Here is a 14,887-nt window from a genome sequence, read left to right on the forward strand (position 1 = left end):
CAGCACTATTTATACATCACAGATTGAGTCTTCAAGGCCCATTTAAATTATATTAAGTCCTATGGGGCAGAGTTGGCATGCCTGTGCGGCAGGGTGCAGCGCCCACCTTAAGGAGGCAGAAGTGCAAGAGGCAGAGCTCTGTCCTCCCACTGCTTCGGCTGCCAGCTGAAGGCCTTCCCTCTCACAGACAAGAGGAAGGCATTCCAGCATGTGACACTGCAACTTGTCTTACCTGTCCCCAAGCAACGAAGTGAACGCCCCAGTGGCAGAAATGGTGGCAGGGGTGGGAGTTGGAGGTAAAGTAAAGGTAAAGGGACCCCTGACCATTAGGTCCAGTCATGACCGACTCTGGGGTTGCGGCGCTCATCTCACGTTATTGGCCAAGGGAGCCGGCGTATAGCTTCCAGGTCATGTGACCAGCATGAGAAAGCCGCTTCTGGCGAACCAGAGCAGCACACTGAAACACCGTGTACCTTCCCGCTGTAGTGGTACCTATTTATCTACTTGCACTTTGACGTGCTTTCAAACTGCTAGGTTGGCAGGAGCAGGGACTGAGCAACGAGAGCTCACCTCATTGCGGGGATTCGAACCGCAGACCTTCTGATCAGCAAGCCCTAGGCTCAGTGGTTTAACCCACAGCGCCACCCGTGTTCCTGGGGTTGGAGGTAGGATGTGGCAATTCCCGTTTCAGCACAGGTGCCGAAATGGGACCAACCACCCCTGCCACTGGGGATACATCAGGTTTACATCTAAGCTATGCTCCACTTCCATCGTGAAATGGGACTGCCAAACTTAAAGGAACTGACCATTTACTCTTAAACCGGAAAGTGTCTTTCTTGCCTACTCTGAGAGCTTTGGAGTACATGTATGTAGATTTCCTAGAAAAATTGATACCAGGTAGACCCTCTTATGCACATATAAAAAGACACAAAACACATATACAGAGAGCTGCATCTGTTAATCGGCCCCTTCCAAAGCTGTCACAACTTTTGCTGGTTTCTTCTTGCGTCAATGCTGTTGTCCCCATCTTTACAACACAGTATATTTTATAAGACAGATAACTTTACCTTTCAGCTCTCCTGTTAAACACAGTGTTTAAGAGAAAAGTATGGGTGAAGGAAATTGTTTCATAAAATGTACCTCTTGCTGTAGCTCTTCCCACCGAGTATTGAACTTCTCCAGTTTTTCATTGATCAGTTCATCCAGAACTCCACCATCAGTTAAGGTCTGTGCCAACTCACGAATCTGATTGCGGTTATCTTCTGGGTGTTGCATTAATGTTTCCAGAGACTGAAACATCCATAAACTGTATTATTTGTTTTTGCCATTCCCCTTACACCAAACAAAGGAGCCTTCAAAGCTCTTGTTAAAATAAAAGAAGCAATAAACCTTACATTTCCGTTAAAATAGAAGAGTATTTATGAGAAAAATAAAGCTCATCACTGCAACACTTTTTGACACAAATTATCTGAAATGTGACTAGGCAAACATTAACAAAGGCTTAGATGCCATATCAACATAATAGTGTGGCTATAATGTATGCTACCTTGTTGAATTGACCGTCAACACAACCAACCAAATTAGGTAACTAGAAACTACTGAATTTGTGTTGTTTTTTAAACAAGAATTGTCAATGTTTTTTTAATAACTGGAGTGATTCTGGGACCTTTGAAAAATACTTTTTAAGGCTTTTATTAAAACCTCTGTCAGACACCTCTGCAGCAAAACAAGGGAAATGTGATAAATGGATCTAATTGTAGAGTACAAAAACCTGCAATCCTACCCAAGATTGCTTGGGATTAATTGCCATTGGATTTACTTATATAGAGATGTGGATGTCTGTATAAGTCACAGGCACCAGACATAGCAGATAAGTTTATAGAGCATTTGAATTAAAAATATTTGTTTTTGTTCAGAAGTCTACATTATTCTTTTTGACAGCTCCAATTCCACTCTAAGAATGCTGTTGCCTCTCTGAACCCTGTGTGTTCATATCTTCCTTTAGTACATAGCAATGATAATAATAACTGAAAATCTAATGGAACACAATTCATGGAAAATATACATATGGGTGAACAGATCACAGCACACATTGAAGAATATTATGCTTTGATTTAACATAGAAACTTTTTATTGGAAAGGTCTTTGTGTTCCTAACCAGAACGTCAGTACTTACATCTAGTGCTTCTGAGATCTCTTCTGTGCCTTCTTGAATATTTTCTGTTGCCCTGAGTTTTGATTCTATCTCATTCAACCATTTGTTTTCAACATCCAAGTACAACAATAATTCACGCCAACATGCCCATACCTCCTGATGAAGAGTTTTAAAAAAGAAATGAATTTTAATACAAAAATGCTTGAAAATGTTTTTTTTTTAATTCTGCAAACAAAAAGACCTATAATTTATGCTGTTTTACCACGACATGTGTTATTGGGTTAACTATATAAATGCCACAAATAAGTAAATAAATTCAGGTCATTTCAAAATTCTATATTAAAGTAGAAAGAACAAAATAATGGTGTTTTTTTAATTGCACCATGAAGTTATGGGGATATATTTAATAATCCTAGGAAAGTGGCATAATTTTTAGGATATATTTTAATCCACTTAGCAATAAACAAAAAAAATGTAACACAATTCTGATTAAAATAAACATGGAAACCATGCTGGTTGGGGGAGATGAGAATAGCAGTCTAAAACAGCTGGAGGGCACCAGATTGCAGTAGGCTATATTAAAAACTTAAGAGGGCAAACATTGATTCACGACACCTGTCCATTAGCTGCTATCTTTTCTGTTACACTTTGGAGTGGTCTAATGTTACCAGGAGAAAAAACTGACCTCCAACGTTTTGCACTTCCCATTTAGCCTGCTGCAGAGTCGCTGGTAATTCCTAGTTAGAACATCAAGTTCCTTTTTTAAGGCCTCGTGAGCTGCAGGTGGAGCCCTTGCTATAAAATTGTTCACCGACTCTGTGAGAAGCCTCACTTTCACATCTTTCTGTGTTGCCTCTTCTTTTGCTCTCTGAAAATACATAAATGTATAATAATCCATTATGATACCTGAAAATAAAGCAGTGAATACTAGGATAAAAACACTGCATTGTTTGAAAAGAACGTAATTCGTAATATAATTTTGCCTGATTTTCCATGCCACAAAGCAGTAGCTAAAAAGATGAGCGATCAGCTCAGTAGCCCCTCCGCTCAAATTTCACTGCTCCATATTCATGTTGTAGAGCAGACATAGGCAAACTCAGCCCTCCAGATGTTTTGGGACTACAACTCCCATCATCCCTGACCACTGGTCCTGTTAGCTAGGGATGATGGGAGTTGTAGTCCCAAAACATCTGGAGGGCCGAGCTTGCCTGTTGCAGAGGCTCATATTTTCAAGGAAAGCATTATGTCCCCCTCCACTTCCTCTTCCTCCCCACCTATTCAAGATCTGGCATGCTCCTTTTCTCGCTGTCCTCATTATTTGGTAGTGGCTACTGCTCTGGGGTTAATCAGCCCAAGGCCTGGTTGAAGAGCATAGCTGCCAAGTTTTCCCTTTTCTTGCGAGGAAGCCTATTTAGCATAAGGGAAAATCCCTTAAAATAAGGGATAACTTGGCAGCTATGTTGAAGAGAAATGTTTCTGCCTGGTGCCTAAAGGTGTATAATGAAGGCACTAGCCAAACCTTCCTGATGAGAGCATCCTACAAACATGGAGCCACTGCAGAAAAGGCCTGTTCTTGTGTTCTCAGGCGTAATTGATCTGGGGTGTATAGTTTTGAGTTTTCATTCCTTTTTGCTGTCTTAAGTACATACCATGCACACACTGTGTGCATCTTTCTGTGTCCTTACCTCAGCTACATAGCAGTCTCTCCTTGTTATGGGTGCCCGAATCTTTACAAGGCAACTTGTAGTGCTGCTGCACTGACCCCGTGTAAAACTTGTAGGAAATATTGCAAAATACAGTGCTATTCTTCTTATTACAGCTATTGCTGTCCTTGCTTCTGGTTTAGAGTTAAAGAACTGAACCAGGAAACAAGTCCCCACATTGCCAATATCTAAAATGGCACTAAATGAGGGTGCAAAACAGCTCTGGCTGTACTATTGCCAATATGCATTAATACCATATCAGATAAAACTGAGAAAACCCACAATATAGTAAAGGAATGAAATGAATCTATATTCAATGGGAACATTTTCCTAAGTAACATCTCTAATTTATAGGGGTACAGGGCCGGCTCTTCGTAGCCCCCCGTTGGCGCGGGGCTGGTAAGCTGGGCGCCGCGCGGCTTTGCCGCGCGGAAACCAATTGCGCCCTGCGAGGGAGGGGCGGGCGGCGGAGCGATCTCCGCCCCTCAGCACCAGGGCGCGCGATCTGCTCAAGACGGCCCTGTAGGGGTAAGTTAGTGTAGCAGGGACTTGTCACCTGTTCTATATGTTGTGGGAAAGCAAAATGAAAGCACAAATTGTTGCTGAATGCAACCTTCTTATTCCCATTTATGAGTGCTTCCAATTTCTGAATTCCATCTGGGAGAAGTTGCATTCAGAGGAATAACAGCCCAAGAATTATATACCATCTGATGCAATTATCATAAAAAAAGAATGAAAACATATGAGAACAGGTGCAGAATTTGATGTGGGTACCCACAAACAATAAGGACGTATACAAATGCAACACTAAATCCAATTAAGCATGGGGGAGGGGAACTTATAGAAATGCAATTCTTTGATGAGTCAAAAAACTTATAACAGATGCTAAATTGAAGTGAAATTACTTTAAACCACCTATTCACTTCAAATTTAATAGTTCTCAAGTGAAGCTCAAATAGCCAGCTCTTTCAAATGAACAAACAGATTGTGTGTAACAATAACTTCAAGAAGAAGATCAGATAGAAATTAAACAAGTCACTTTGTATTTTGTTACCTTCAGTTCCTCAACAGCTTTCTGTAATTCATCTGGTGTTTTATATTCAAAATCTCTCTCAAGGTACTCTTCTTCTGCTTGTGTAATCCACTCATGCATCTCTGATAAATCCTTTCGAAGACTCACAGTCTTATCCAAACCACTTTTCAGCGCTGCCTTCTTAGCATAGGCCTTAAAGAAAACAACATGGTTTCTTCTTGTAAACACTAGTTCAGACATTAATTGAATATTAAAGTAAATGCCTAGCACAACAAGATTCAATTTTGAGGAAGAGAGATTTTAAAGAAGGGTTGAATCTAGACTTCCCCACTTGTGAATGAAGGGGCTCCTTTTGTTCATTGGGGAAATGTGGATCCAGATAGACTACTGCTGGAGAAAAGGGGGAGGGAGAGGTAATTTCCACTAATTTTTCCTCCAGCCTCCACACCACCTCTCATTTTGTTTTTGAGGCTCCCCCAACCTCCAGTGCAGATTTGATTAATATCCCCTCTCCTCCTAACACTGGAAGCATCAAGTTAATGGGGTTCTGCTCTTGGAGTCAACCCAAAATCTTGTTTCCCAAATGGTGCCAAGAGATGCCAAGAAGTTGACAAGTAGGCAAAGTGTTACTGTAAGAAAAATGTGATATGGTAAGTAATCCAAAATGAAGTTCACTCTTTCTTCTTTCTACTTAAATTTTCTCTTTCTAATTTAATAATATAAGATCCTACAGCATTCTGTCTTGAAAAATGACACGGTGAAAATTTCATTACGTTTGCCTTTTTTCAGTACAATTGCTTTTCTGCTCTCTGTGTCTTAACTTGTGGCATTTGAAGTTTGTAACAGACAGAAGCTTGTTACTGACAGATGTTATAATGTGGTTCTGAGTGGTTTAACTCAGAATCAAAATGCTGCTATATCGCTCCTTATTTTTTTGATAGGAATGCTACAAAATATTTTGAGTAAAGCAAAAGCCAATGAAGATAAAACTATTTATGAGGTGTCATACCTTGCTGGATTTTATTTATTTGCTGCAGCTTATGTCAAGCTCTCTGTTTGCAATTATAATAGATTATATTATTGTCAGACTTTAGCACTTAAATCTATCTTTCCCGCGTGCATTTTGACGTGGTAGATAAATTTACTAAGATAGAAGGTTAATTAGTGTGAACCACAAATGTCTGGCTCCACCTCTCACATTCAGTAGTTATGCACAGAGCAGGGGAAATTATGTCAAAGAGGAATTAAATTAAAAGAGGACCATGCATAGCAAGAGATGGAATACCTGTTGGCAAATGTGATCCCACTGAGCGTTAAGTTCTTTTAGTTCAGCTTGTATCTTCAAAGAAAACTCTGGCTCTGCTTCATTCTTCATTTTCTTCCCAATCTCATTAACACTATTCAAACTGGGCTGGATTGTCTGGATATCATTTACTAGAGCCTAAAGGATGAAAACAAAATGATAAACATTGCATTACAACCCTCCAAAATATATAGGTATTCAATTAAATAAATTTAAACTAAATTTAATTCTTCTTGGTAATATTCTAAACAATATTGTGATCTGTTGCTCCACACATGCAGCAAGCATGCCAACTATAGTTTCCTAGGGAATTATGGTACTAGCCAATACTGTATCTTAAATCAACTTCAAACTGCGCTAAGTCAAAATATAACTCTCCAAATTAAGCTGCTGTCTCTGTTTTCTTGATCAATTTGCAACCACTTGTCAAGACTATAAGAAATCTTGCTGTGACACAATAGGCCTTTTAAAAAATATGCAGTCCCACCCACCCACATCTGTAAGGACTCTTGAAATGTATAGGATGCAACTGATGAAGAGCAGAAGGTGAAGAACAGCAACTAGGGGCCTTGACAGTTTTATTTGTTGCAGAAGAAATCCCCCGGGGACTAGACTATGCAATCAGAGCATGAGGTGACAAGTGACAGACATGCCGGATTGTGGTCAGTCCAGAACCCGAGCAAGTATATAACAAAAGGAATACAAATATATATTACATATGCTCACATTTAATAAATGCTGTAGCAGGACACTAGCGTAGATAGGGGGGGGCAGGGTGCAACCACTTACTGCAGGGGCAGCACTTACCATGGTGCCTGCCGTGTGCCTGAGCCACACATCTCTCTTGGGAGTGATGCAGCAGTTCAGACACTTGCAGGCATTGTGCTGCCTGAAAAGGAGGCATGGGGCTCATGTCCGCCCGCCACCTCAGCTACCCTGTAGCTGAGGGAGTGGTGGCAGGTGGAATCCTGCAGGCATGGCGCTGCCCAAAAATACTGTGTGGGGCCCTCGTCCACCTGTCGCCTCCCCCTCAACTGGAGGGTGGCTGAGGAGGCAGCGGCAGGTGGACGTGAGACCCATGCCGCCTTTTTGGATAACGTGGTACCTGCAACTGAGGGGGAGGCAGGGGACTTCATGCAGGCTCTGGTGCCACACAGTGGTTCCTGCCCCGGCTCGCCTTGCCCTGTGGGTGGCTCACCCCACCCCCTGGGCGGCCTTACGGCTAGCTACACCGCTGACACAAAATATAAATTAACTTGCTAACAGAATAATCTCCCTCGCAGGGAAATCCAGAATACTAGCAGAAACTGTCTTTTGACAGAAAAACAAAAGTATTTTTGTCTATCAAACTCAGCATAGCACACAGTTTTATGAATGTAAAACTGGGAAACTGAACTTGAACAATTTACTTCTTGTAAATTTTATTTCCCTAGAAAAACAGTATTTACTTTGGCAAAAAGAGGAGAGATTATTTAGTATAATTTGAACAGATAAACAGAAATTTTAAAAAAGTTGAATTTTTTTTATTGCTTTCTCTTATTGTAATGGTGAAATGCTGAAGGCCTGGCAGAACAAAATGTAATTTATTAAGGGCTTCAAAGAGGGCCTGGTAAACATTTCACTCTGCAACTGACTTCTCTCAATTAAGGTCTCTTACAAACAGAAGTTTTTGTCTGTGAAAAGGGGAAATGCCAAGTCAACTCATCTGTATTACAGTTACTATGAATAGTTCCCCCCCCAGTAGTCTAAATACTGGTGTTAGCTTCGGAAATCCTGAGCTCTGGTTCGCCAGAAGCAGCTTTATTGTTGCTGTATCCCAATCGATACCAATACCCAATCGAGTATTAAAACAATGGTGTATTGTTTTAATACTCTATTGAGAGCCGTCCAGAGTGGCTGGGGAGACTCAGCCAGATGGGCGGGGTACAAATAATAAATTATTATTATATTAGTCATGCTGGCTCCCTTGGCGCTTATGTGAGGTAAGGTAAAGTTAAAGGGACCCCTGGCCATTAGGTCCAGTCGTGACCAACTCTGAGGTTGTGGCGCTCATCTCGCATTATTGGCCAGCATGACGAAGCCACTTCTGGTGAACCAGAGCAGCACACTGAAATGCCATTTATCTTCCCGCTGTAGCGGTACCTCTTTACCGGTATCTACTTGCACTTTGATGTGCTTTCGAAGGTATTCAACTGCAAATCGCCACCGCTTTGAGCCTTTCTTTGGAAGCCACAGAGAACAAAGGAAGTGCTAATGATCTCTCTCCTGAAGAGAAAAACAGCTCCAAGCTAATGGAGTCTGTGTGGAGAGTCACAGACCTGATTCTAGGTCTATTTGGAATTATTTCAATTATGTAAGATGATGAAATCTGTGCTGAACATGTGCACGATATTATACAACTGTTTGAATGTCATTAATTGTTTTATGTTCTGTTTTGAACCAAGTTCTGTAAGTAAAGCTTCTGAATAATATTTATGGGTCTGGGCAATTTTTATTCCAAGAGGAGTCAGTTTGTAGGCATCCTATTACTTCAAGCTGCGTAAAATATTAATAGTGCAATAGAGACAACAGAACACAAGGAAGGAGAACACTGCAATAAAATGGTTACAGGTAGGTAGCCGTGTTGGTCTGGATCGAAGTAAAATAAAAAAATTCCTTCAGTAGCACCTTAAAGACCAACTAAGTTTTTGAGTGATCCCCCCTCCCCATCCCCACCCCTCCCCACCCCTTCTCTACATAAGTGCCTGGAAACTTCCATTTCACTGTATCTGAAGAAGTGTGCATGCACACGAAAGCTCATACCAAAATAAAAACTTAGTTGGTCTTTAAGGTGCTACTGAAGGAATTTTTTTATTTTACTGCAATAAAATGAGAAAGAAAACCAGTGTGACAACCATAGAGAAAAGGCTACATTCTTGATTGTTGTAATGGATGAGGGATTTTACAGACAAACAAAACAGAGGAATCAAAGCTAATACAAGGGCACTGAGAAAGTGGTGTCTGACTGCCTCGGAGGGTGTAGAGTCCTCATTTGTACCAAAGGCCACCACATAACCCTGATCTCCCTTTTCTTCAGAAGTATCACAGATATTGAGGTCTGAGAGCTATTAATTGGCTTAAACAACATTATACTGAGCTTCAGAGATAAGATTGTGCAGGTATAATTTAAAATACTTTAATGAAAATTAGGAGTGCTGTGCAAAAAGTGAAAGCTTTGACAAGCTTTTAACCTTAGGGGTTAATGGTTCATAGAATGTACACAATAAGCGAGAACAGTTTTCAGAGCTGATAAACTCTGTGAGAGAAATAGATATAGATTATTATAGGTTGCAAGATTCATGGTAATTGCAAACACTTCTGGGATAGTTGGAATACTTTGTAAATCCTGCGACAGAAACATCAATACTTAGTGATGTCTTAAGCCTCTACTGGGGCTCTCACAGAACTTGTAAGCTTTGTGAGAAAAACACAATTCACAGAGCTTGTTCATCTGAGGCAGTGGAGCATGTAAAATTATGAGCGAAAAAACGATTTGTAAAATACGTCTTTGGAATAGATTAAGTACAACACAGGCAATATAAATAGAATTTTTACAGAATATTCAAACTAGACTAGTTCAAGGAAAATTGAAACTAGTTGAGTCAGATAATTTCTGAGTTCTGTTGTGTGTCATTACATTTTCTTGCTGATTACACAATTTGTTTCTTATTGGTCTTAAGTTAGAACAAATTTGAATCAGGGAGCTTAATTAAACAAGCCAGACAGTGTCAGAGGAAAATAAAATCTAAATGTCTGTATATATAATTCACTTCAATAGAAGCATAGAGTGCCCCAGGGGAAAGGATACAATGCTCATCACACAGAATTTATGAAACTCATAAAGGCTGCACAACAGAAATCACATGGCAGTACATTATATATTTACCTCCTGCCACCACCTAGTGACCAAATAGAAAACAGCACCAACTTTAATCCCAATCAAAAACTGCCCAATATCTGAGCTGTTTTATTTACATACACCCACACACCCACACCCACACACACACCATTTCAGTCTCTTTCCCGCGGGCTCACAAGTTCATATACTAACTCTTACCCAATGAATTTAATGGCCTTGGCTAACTTAATTTCCTTAATTTCAATGGGTCTACTCTGAGTAAAAGCTAGTTAAATACCACCATAAGATCCAAGTTAGACTCAATGTGAAGCTTCCATAAATCGTAGCTAAAATATTAGTTAACTGACATATTCTTTCTAGAACTGATTATTGACATGCTGTCTTTCCTAGTGTACCCATTTTGAAGCTACAACCTTTTCAAAAAAGTTTTGAATTTTGGCTGCCTGTCTTTTTATTTTCTGCATGCCATTTGTCTCTATTGTTGTATAAGAACAAGTGGGTTAATGGTTGCTGATTGACTGCTGTGAGAGATGTTTTCCTAATTTGCGTTTCCCAGTTAAGCCCATGTTACTTTACTTCCACAGGACCAGTGTGATCAGCCTAAGGCTTGGCAGAAGGAAATACTTGACAAAGCAGCATCTCACTAAAATCAGGGGACCCTAGTTCAATAAAAAGGATGCAAGCAGTCCATTGATCCTATTGGGCTTCAGTACCAGCAGGAATTATACCACATCCAGGCACATCTCAGAAAGCCATGAATTCTTCACTAACTATTATGCCAGTTTTGACGCAATCAAGCTTTCAACACATTGTGATGCCTCATGTAGTGAGTGCATTTATATTCAAGCCACTCATACATTGCCAGGCTTTATTTGTAAAAAAGAAAGAAAGCCAAATCAGATGCAGAATTAGATGCAAATATACGTACATTATATGCATATAATGTGGGAAAGACACAAGTCCCATGAGGTACTATATGTCTACAGCATAGTTTGATAGGTACTTTTATACACCTATATACATTGTTGTAAGCATATGCTTATGTGTTGGTTTAGGAAACTTGGGAGTGTATATATGTGTATAATAATGCATATAATATGTGATAATTTGTATTTTTAGCAGAACTGGTAAGAAAAGAACTTGCTTCTTATCAAGGAGCAATATGGGAATTAGAAGAAAACAAAACCCCATGCAGACAAGCTCTACATTCAGATTTTCAGAGAATTCTATTCATAGTGAGGACATTATTATTACTTATTGAATTTATATACCACCCTATACTCAGGGGTCTCAGGGCAGTTCACATGCTCAGATAAACGTTCCAGGTAAAGACTGATTAATCAGTCTATTTTTGTCTGTGTCACTTCTGCACGTGCTCATCCTTCATTCTGTTCCATCCAGTTTCTGCATTAATAATTCGAATAAAAATCTGAATATGTATTTAAGTAATATTTCTAAATCACTTTCATCCCAAAACTAAAATAGCATCTTAAATGTATTTTTTAATTTATTTTTAGCTGAGAACTGTGTTGGTACAATCAAGGAGTGTGAAAGCCAGCAAAAACTAAGTTCTGGCTCGCATATTATTCCAGAAGATGCAAATCAGACCAATTAATATTGGAATTCACAGCCCTCTAATTTCTCAAGTATTCTTACCTCAGGATTTTGAGAGATCATACAGCAACTGCACATCTATTGGGGTTAATTAATTGAATGTCAACAGAGAAGAATCGTAACTGACACAAATCGGAAGACTCTGCTACTCTACATTGACCACAATACTCATTATTAAAAATGAATGTCTATTTAATTTTTTATTTAATTAATAAAACTGATATACTGGTTCACTACAAAAACTCCAGGCAGTTTAAAAGGATAAAATATGTTTTCCTTTTTAATCTGTACATTGACCATCCTTCTATCTCAGAAGGGAGATACTATATTAGTTGTATTCTATGTAAGCTTCTTAAAGATTAATATCAACCATTCTGGTACATACATTCTATTAAAATAAATAGACAAGAAATAAGCACAAACAAGGGAGGCTTAAGGTTCCTGGGGGCCCTTGGACAAAGGAAATCAGTGGGCCTCTTTTCCTTTCCCTTTCCTCACTCTTGTCCATAGCCATTTTAATATGAAACAAATATTTACCAATATTAACAGCTCACAATTGTCAAAGAAAAACAATACTGTACAAGCTTTTGAATTTTATTGGTTGTCTTTTAAACATTTTTGGTGAACAATGTAATTTATAGGTATATGTTAATCTGCAATCCTATAGTCACCTGCAAGTAAGACCCATTGAAATCAATAGGGTTTGTTTCTGAGTATGTATGTCATTTGCTGGGATTGTTTGCTTCTACAATGGCAAGGGTAACTTATTTTAAATTTAATCCTTCACTTGGTTTCTCAATGGATGCAAACCCATGCTTTCCCCTCCCCTCTCCAGAATTCAGCTCACAAATGAATTTCAAAGAAAATATGTGGTATGCTAATGACATTCTCACATTTCCTGAGCCTACCAATCCTCAGTAGAAGCAGCCTGTACACTTGTTTGGGCAGTGATAGTGGGGGGAGGTAGTTATGTATGTAAGTGAGAGCTGGACCATAAAGAAGGCTGATCACCGAAGAATTGATGCTTTTGAATTATGGTGCTGGGGGAGACTCTTGAGAGTCCCATGAATTATCCCATTATTATGGCCAGTGGCTATTGGGGAAAATGACTTATACAGACTTTTAACAACCCATACATGCCATCTACCCTATGTTTATTTTATTCCAAACTACATTTTCTACATCATTCAAATGGAAATGGCCATTAGTAATGTCTTTCTTACTGAAGTCTATTACAGAACCAGGATTATAAGCAGATGATGTGAAAACCAGCACCAATTCTGTAACAGTTGTCTTGTCTGTATAAACAGTCTTTTTTCTATATGAAAAATGATTTGGTGTCCATGGCAATATGTCTTCTACAACCTTTTATCATGTGGATGAAGGTATGGTAGCAACATACTGGCATAATAAAAAGGATTGCCAAGGAATCAAATTTATTTGATTTTCATCTCTCTGACTTATTTCATATAGATATGTTTCATTTGCCAAGCTGTTTTTTCCATTTGTTGCTCATATTTGAGTATTATGTATTTTTTGCTCCTTTTCTTTGTTTTTACACAACTAAGACACTTTTTCAGTGAAGGCTACTCATTACCAACCATCAACATGGCCAACAATTGTACTACGTAGGCTGTCAAACCAACAGTATAAATAGAACAAATAGTATTACAATATTTCAATCCCCTTAATATGGTACCAATGACATCTCCATTTTAAAGTCTGTATAATTAGAATAAACTGTGCTGACAGATGAATGGAGAGTACTGTTTCATACCAGGTATGTTAGCTCAGTAAAGACATCATGATCAACCACTGACCATATCACTGAATGAGGGGTTTTTTTGGGGGGTGTGTGTGTAATATTTCCTTGGCCTCTATGAACAGTTTTATCCAAAAGTGAAATCTAAAAAAAAATTAAAAAGTGAAATCTAAAAAAAATTAAAACCCTCTTACAGGTTTTGTACTCCCTGTTCTGCAACTTTTCAGTGATGTACCCAGAAGTTATTACAGTACATTATTTATAGTTTTTAATTAATGTGATACCTCTTGGCCCCAGCCAAACTGGGGGAAAGTTGTGAAACAACTGTTTAATGGTTATTCTTTTTTAACATATTTAGGTTTGGGGATTTATTTTGGTAAAAACTATTATAATTCTTTCTAAAAAAAGTTTTTATTTCATTACTGATGGCAAGGCCAGGTAATAATTTTAGTGGGATGACAAACCATTTTTTAAAAGGCTACCTCTCATTTAATCACAGCAGCTAGTAATGACAATCCAATTTTTAGGCCCTCTGTCCACAGACTAAACATGGAATTTAAAATCCCTATTAAATCTATATTATTCTTACATTTAGGAGACAACAGGTTATTGTAGTGGGCTCTTGTACATACGGTATGAACAGCTTGCTGTGTGGAGCCATCCACCACAGGAATTCAAAGCAATCTTTGTTAAATGTACCAACATGCAAGCAAAGACAGCAATTATGGTAGATCATTACAACAACTTCACCATGCTTGTGGGATTGTCAGTTACAATGGGTTCCTTTACATGTCTTTTGATTGACATTTGTCATAAAATATTATGCTCTGTATGGTAACATGAAGCTTCACGAGACAAATAAATTCTACATAAATTTTTTACTTGTTCTTCTTACAAAGTTATTGGCACGTTTAACAACAGAATTACTAAATGTTTCATACTATTTCACCTTAGCTAAATGATAGCTAGAAAATTTAACAGTTGGTATACACATTTTGCTATTTCTCATTAAAAAGTTATTCCATTATCAATATTATGTACAAAATGAAAACAGCTCTAAAGAAAAATCAAGATGCTAGAGGTCATCATAATAGTAAAACAAATGTTTTATGGGGGTATATTTCTGGTATTTTCATGCTTTGTTGTTCTAATGAAAATCACAGCAGCCCAGGAAGCCAGTTGATTAGAAAACCACTTTAACTTTCAATTGTTTTATAGATGTCACTTAACTTTGATCCTGCCTGAACTAGAGTCATTATATAAAACAACATAATGCAACAGAAGGACAGTTAGAATTAATATTTGTGAAATAGCTCATCTAATTTAAAAAAGGAGGCAGGCCTTGTTCTCATACAATGCTAAATCAAATTATGGCTTACTGTGAACAAATATGCTGGTTCACAGAGAGAAAACTTCCCC

General features: G+C 38.6%; 1 protein-coding gene across 11 annotated transcripts in view; it reads right to left on the reverse strand.

Moving 5' to 3' along the window:
* Nucleotides 1–14,887, reverse strand: part of DMD (dystrophin) — a 1,020,507-nt gene that overhangs the window by 588,625 nt on the left and 416,995 nt on the right. For all 11 annotated transcript variants that reach the window (XM_035114377.2, XM_035114375.2, XM_035114388.2 and 8 more), the window contains 5 exons: nt 6,177–6,332; nt 4,913–5,083; nt 2,841–3,023; nt 2,177–2,311; nt 1,141–1,290 (listed from right to left, as the gene is read on the reverse strand). In XM_035114377.2, coding sequence (XP_034970268.2) covers nt 1,141–1,290; nt 2,177–2,311; nt 2,841–3,023; nt 4,913–5,083; nt 6,177–6,332 — 795 coding nt within the window. The remainder of the gene's footprint in view (nt 1–1,140; nt 1,291–2,176; nt 2,312–2,840; nt 3,024–4,912; nt 5,084–6,176; nt 6,333–14,887) is intronic.

Source organism: Zootoca vivipara, chromosome 4 (genome assembly GCF_963506605.1).
Source record: "Zootoca vivipara chromosome 4, rZooViv1.1, whole genome shotgun sequence".
NCBI lineage: Eukaryota > Metazoa > Chordata > Lepidosauria > Squamata > Lacertidae > Zootoca > Zootoca vivipara.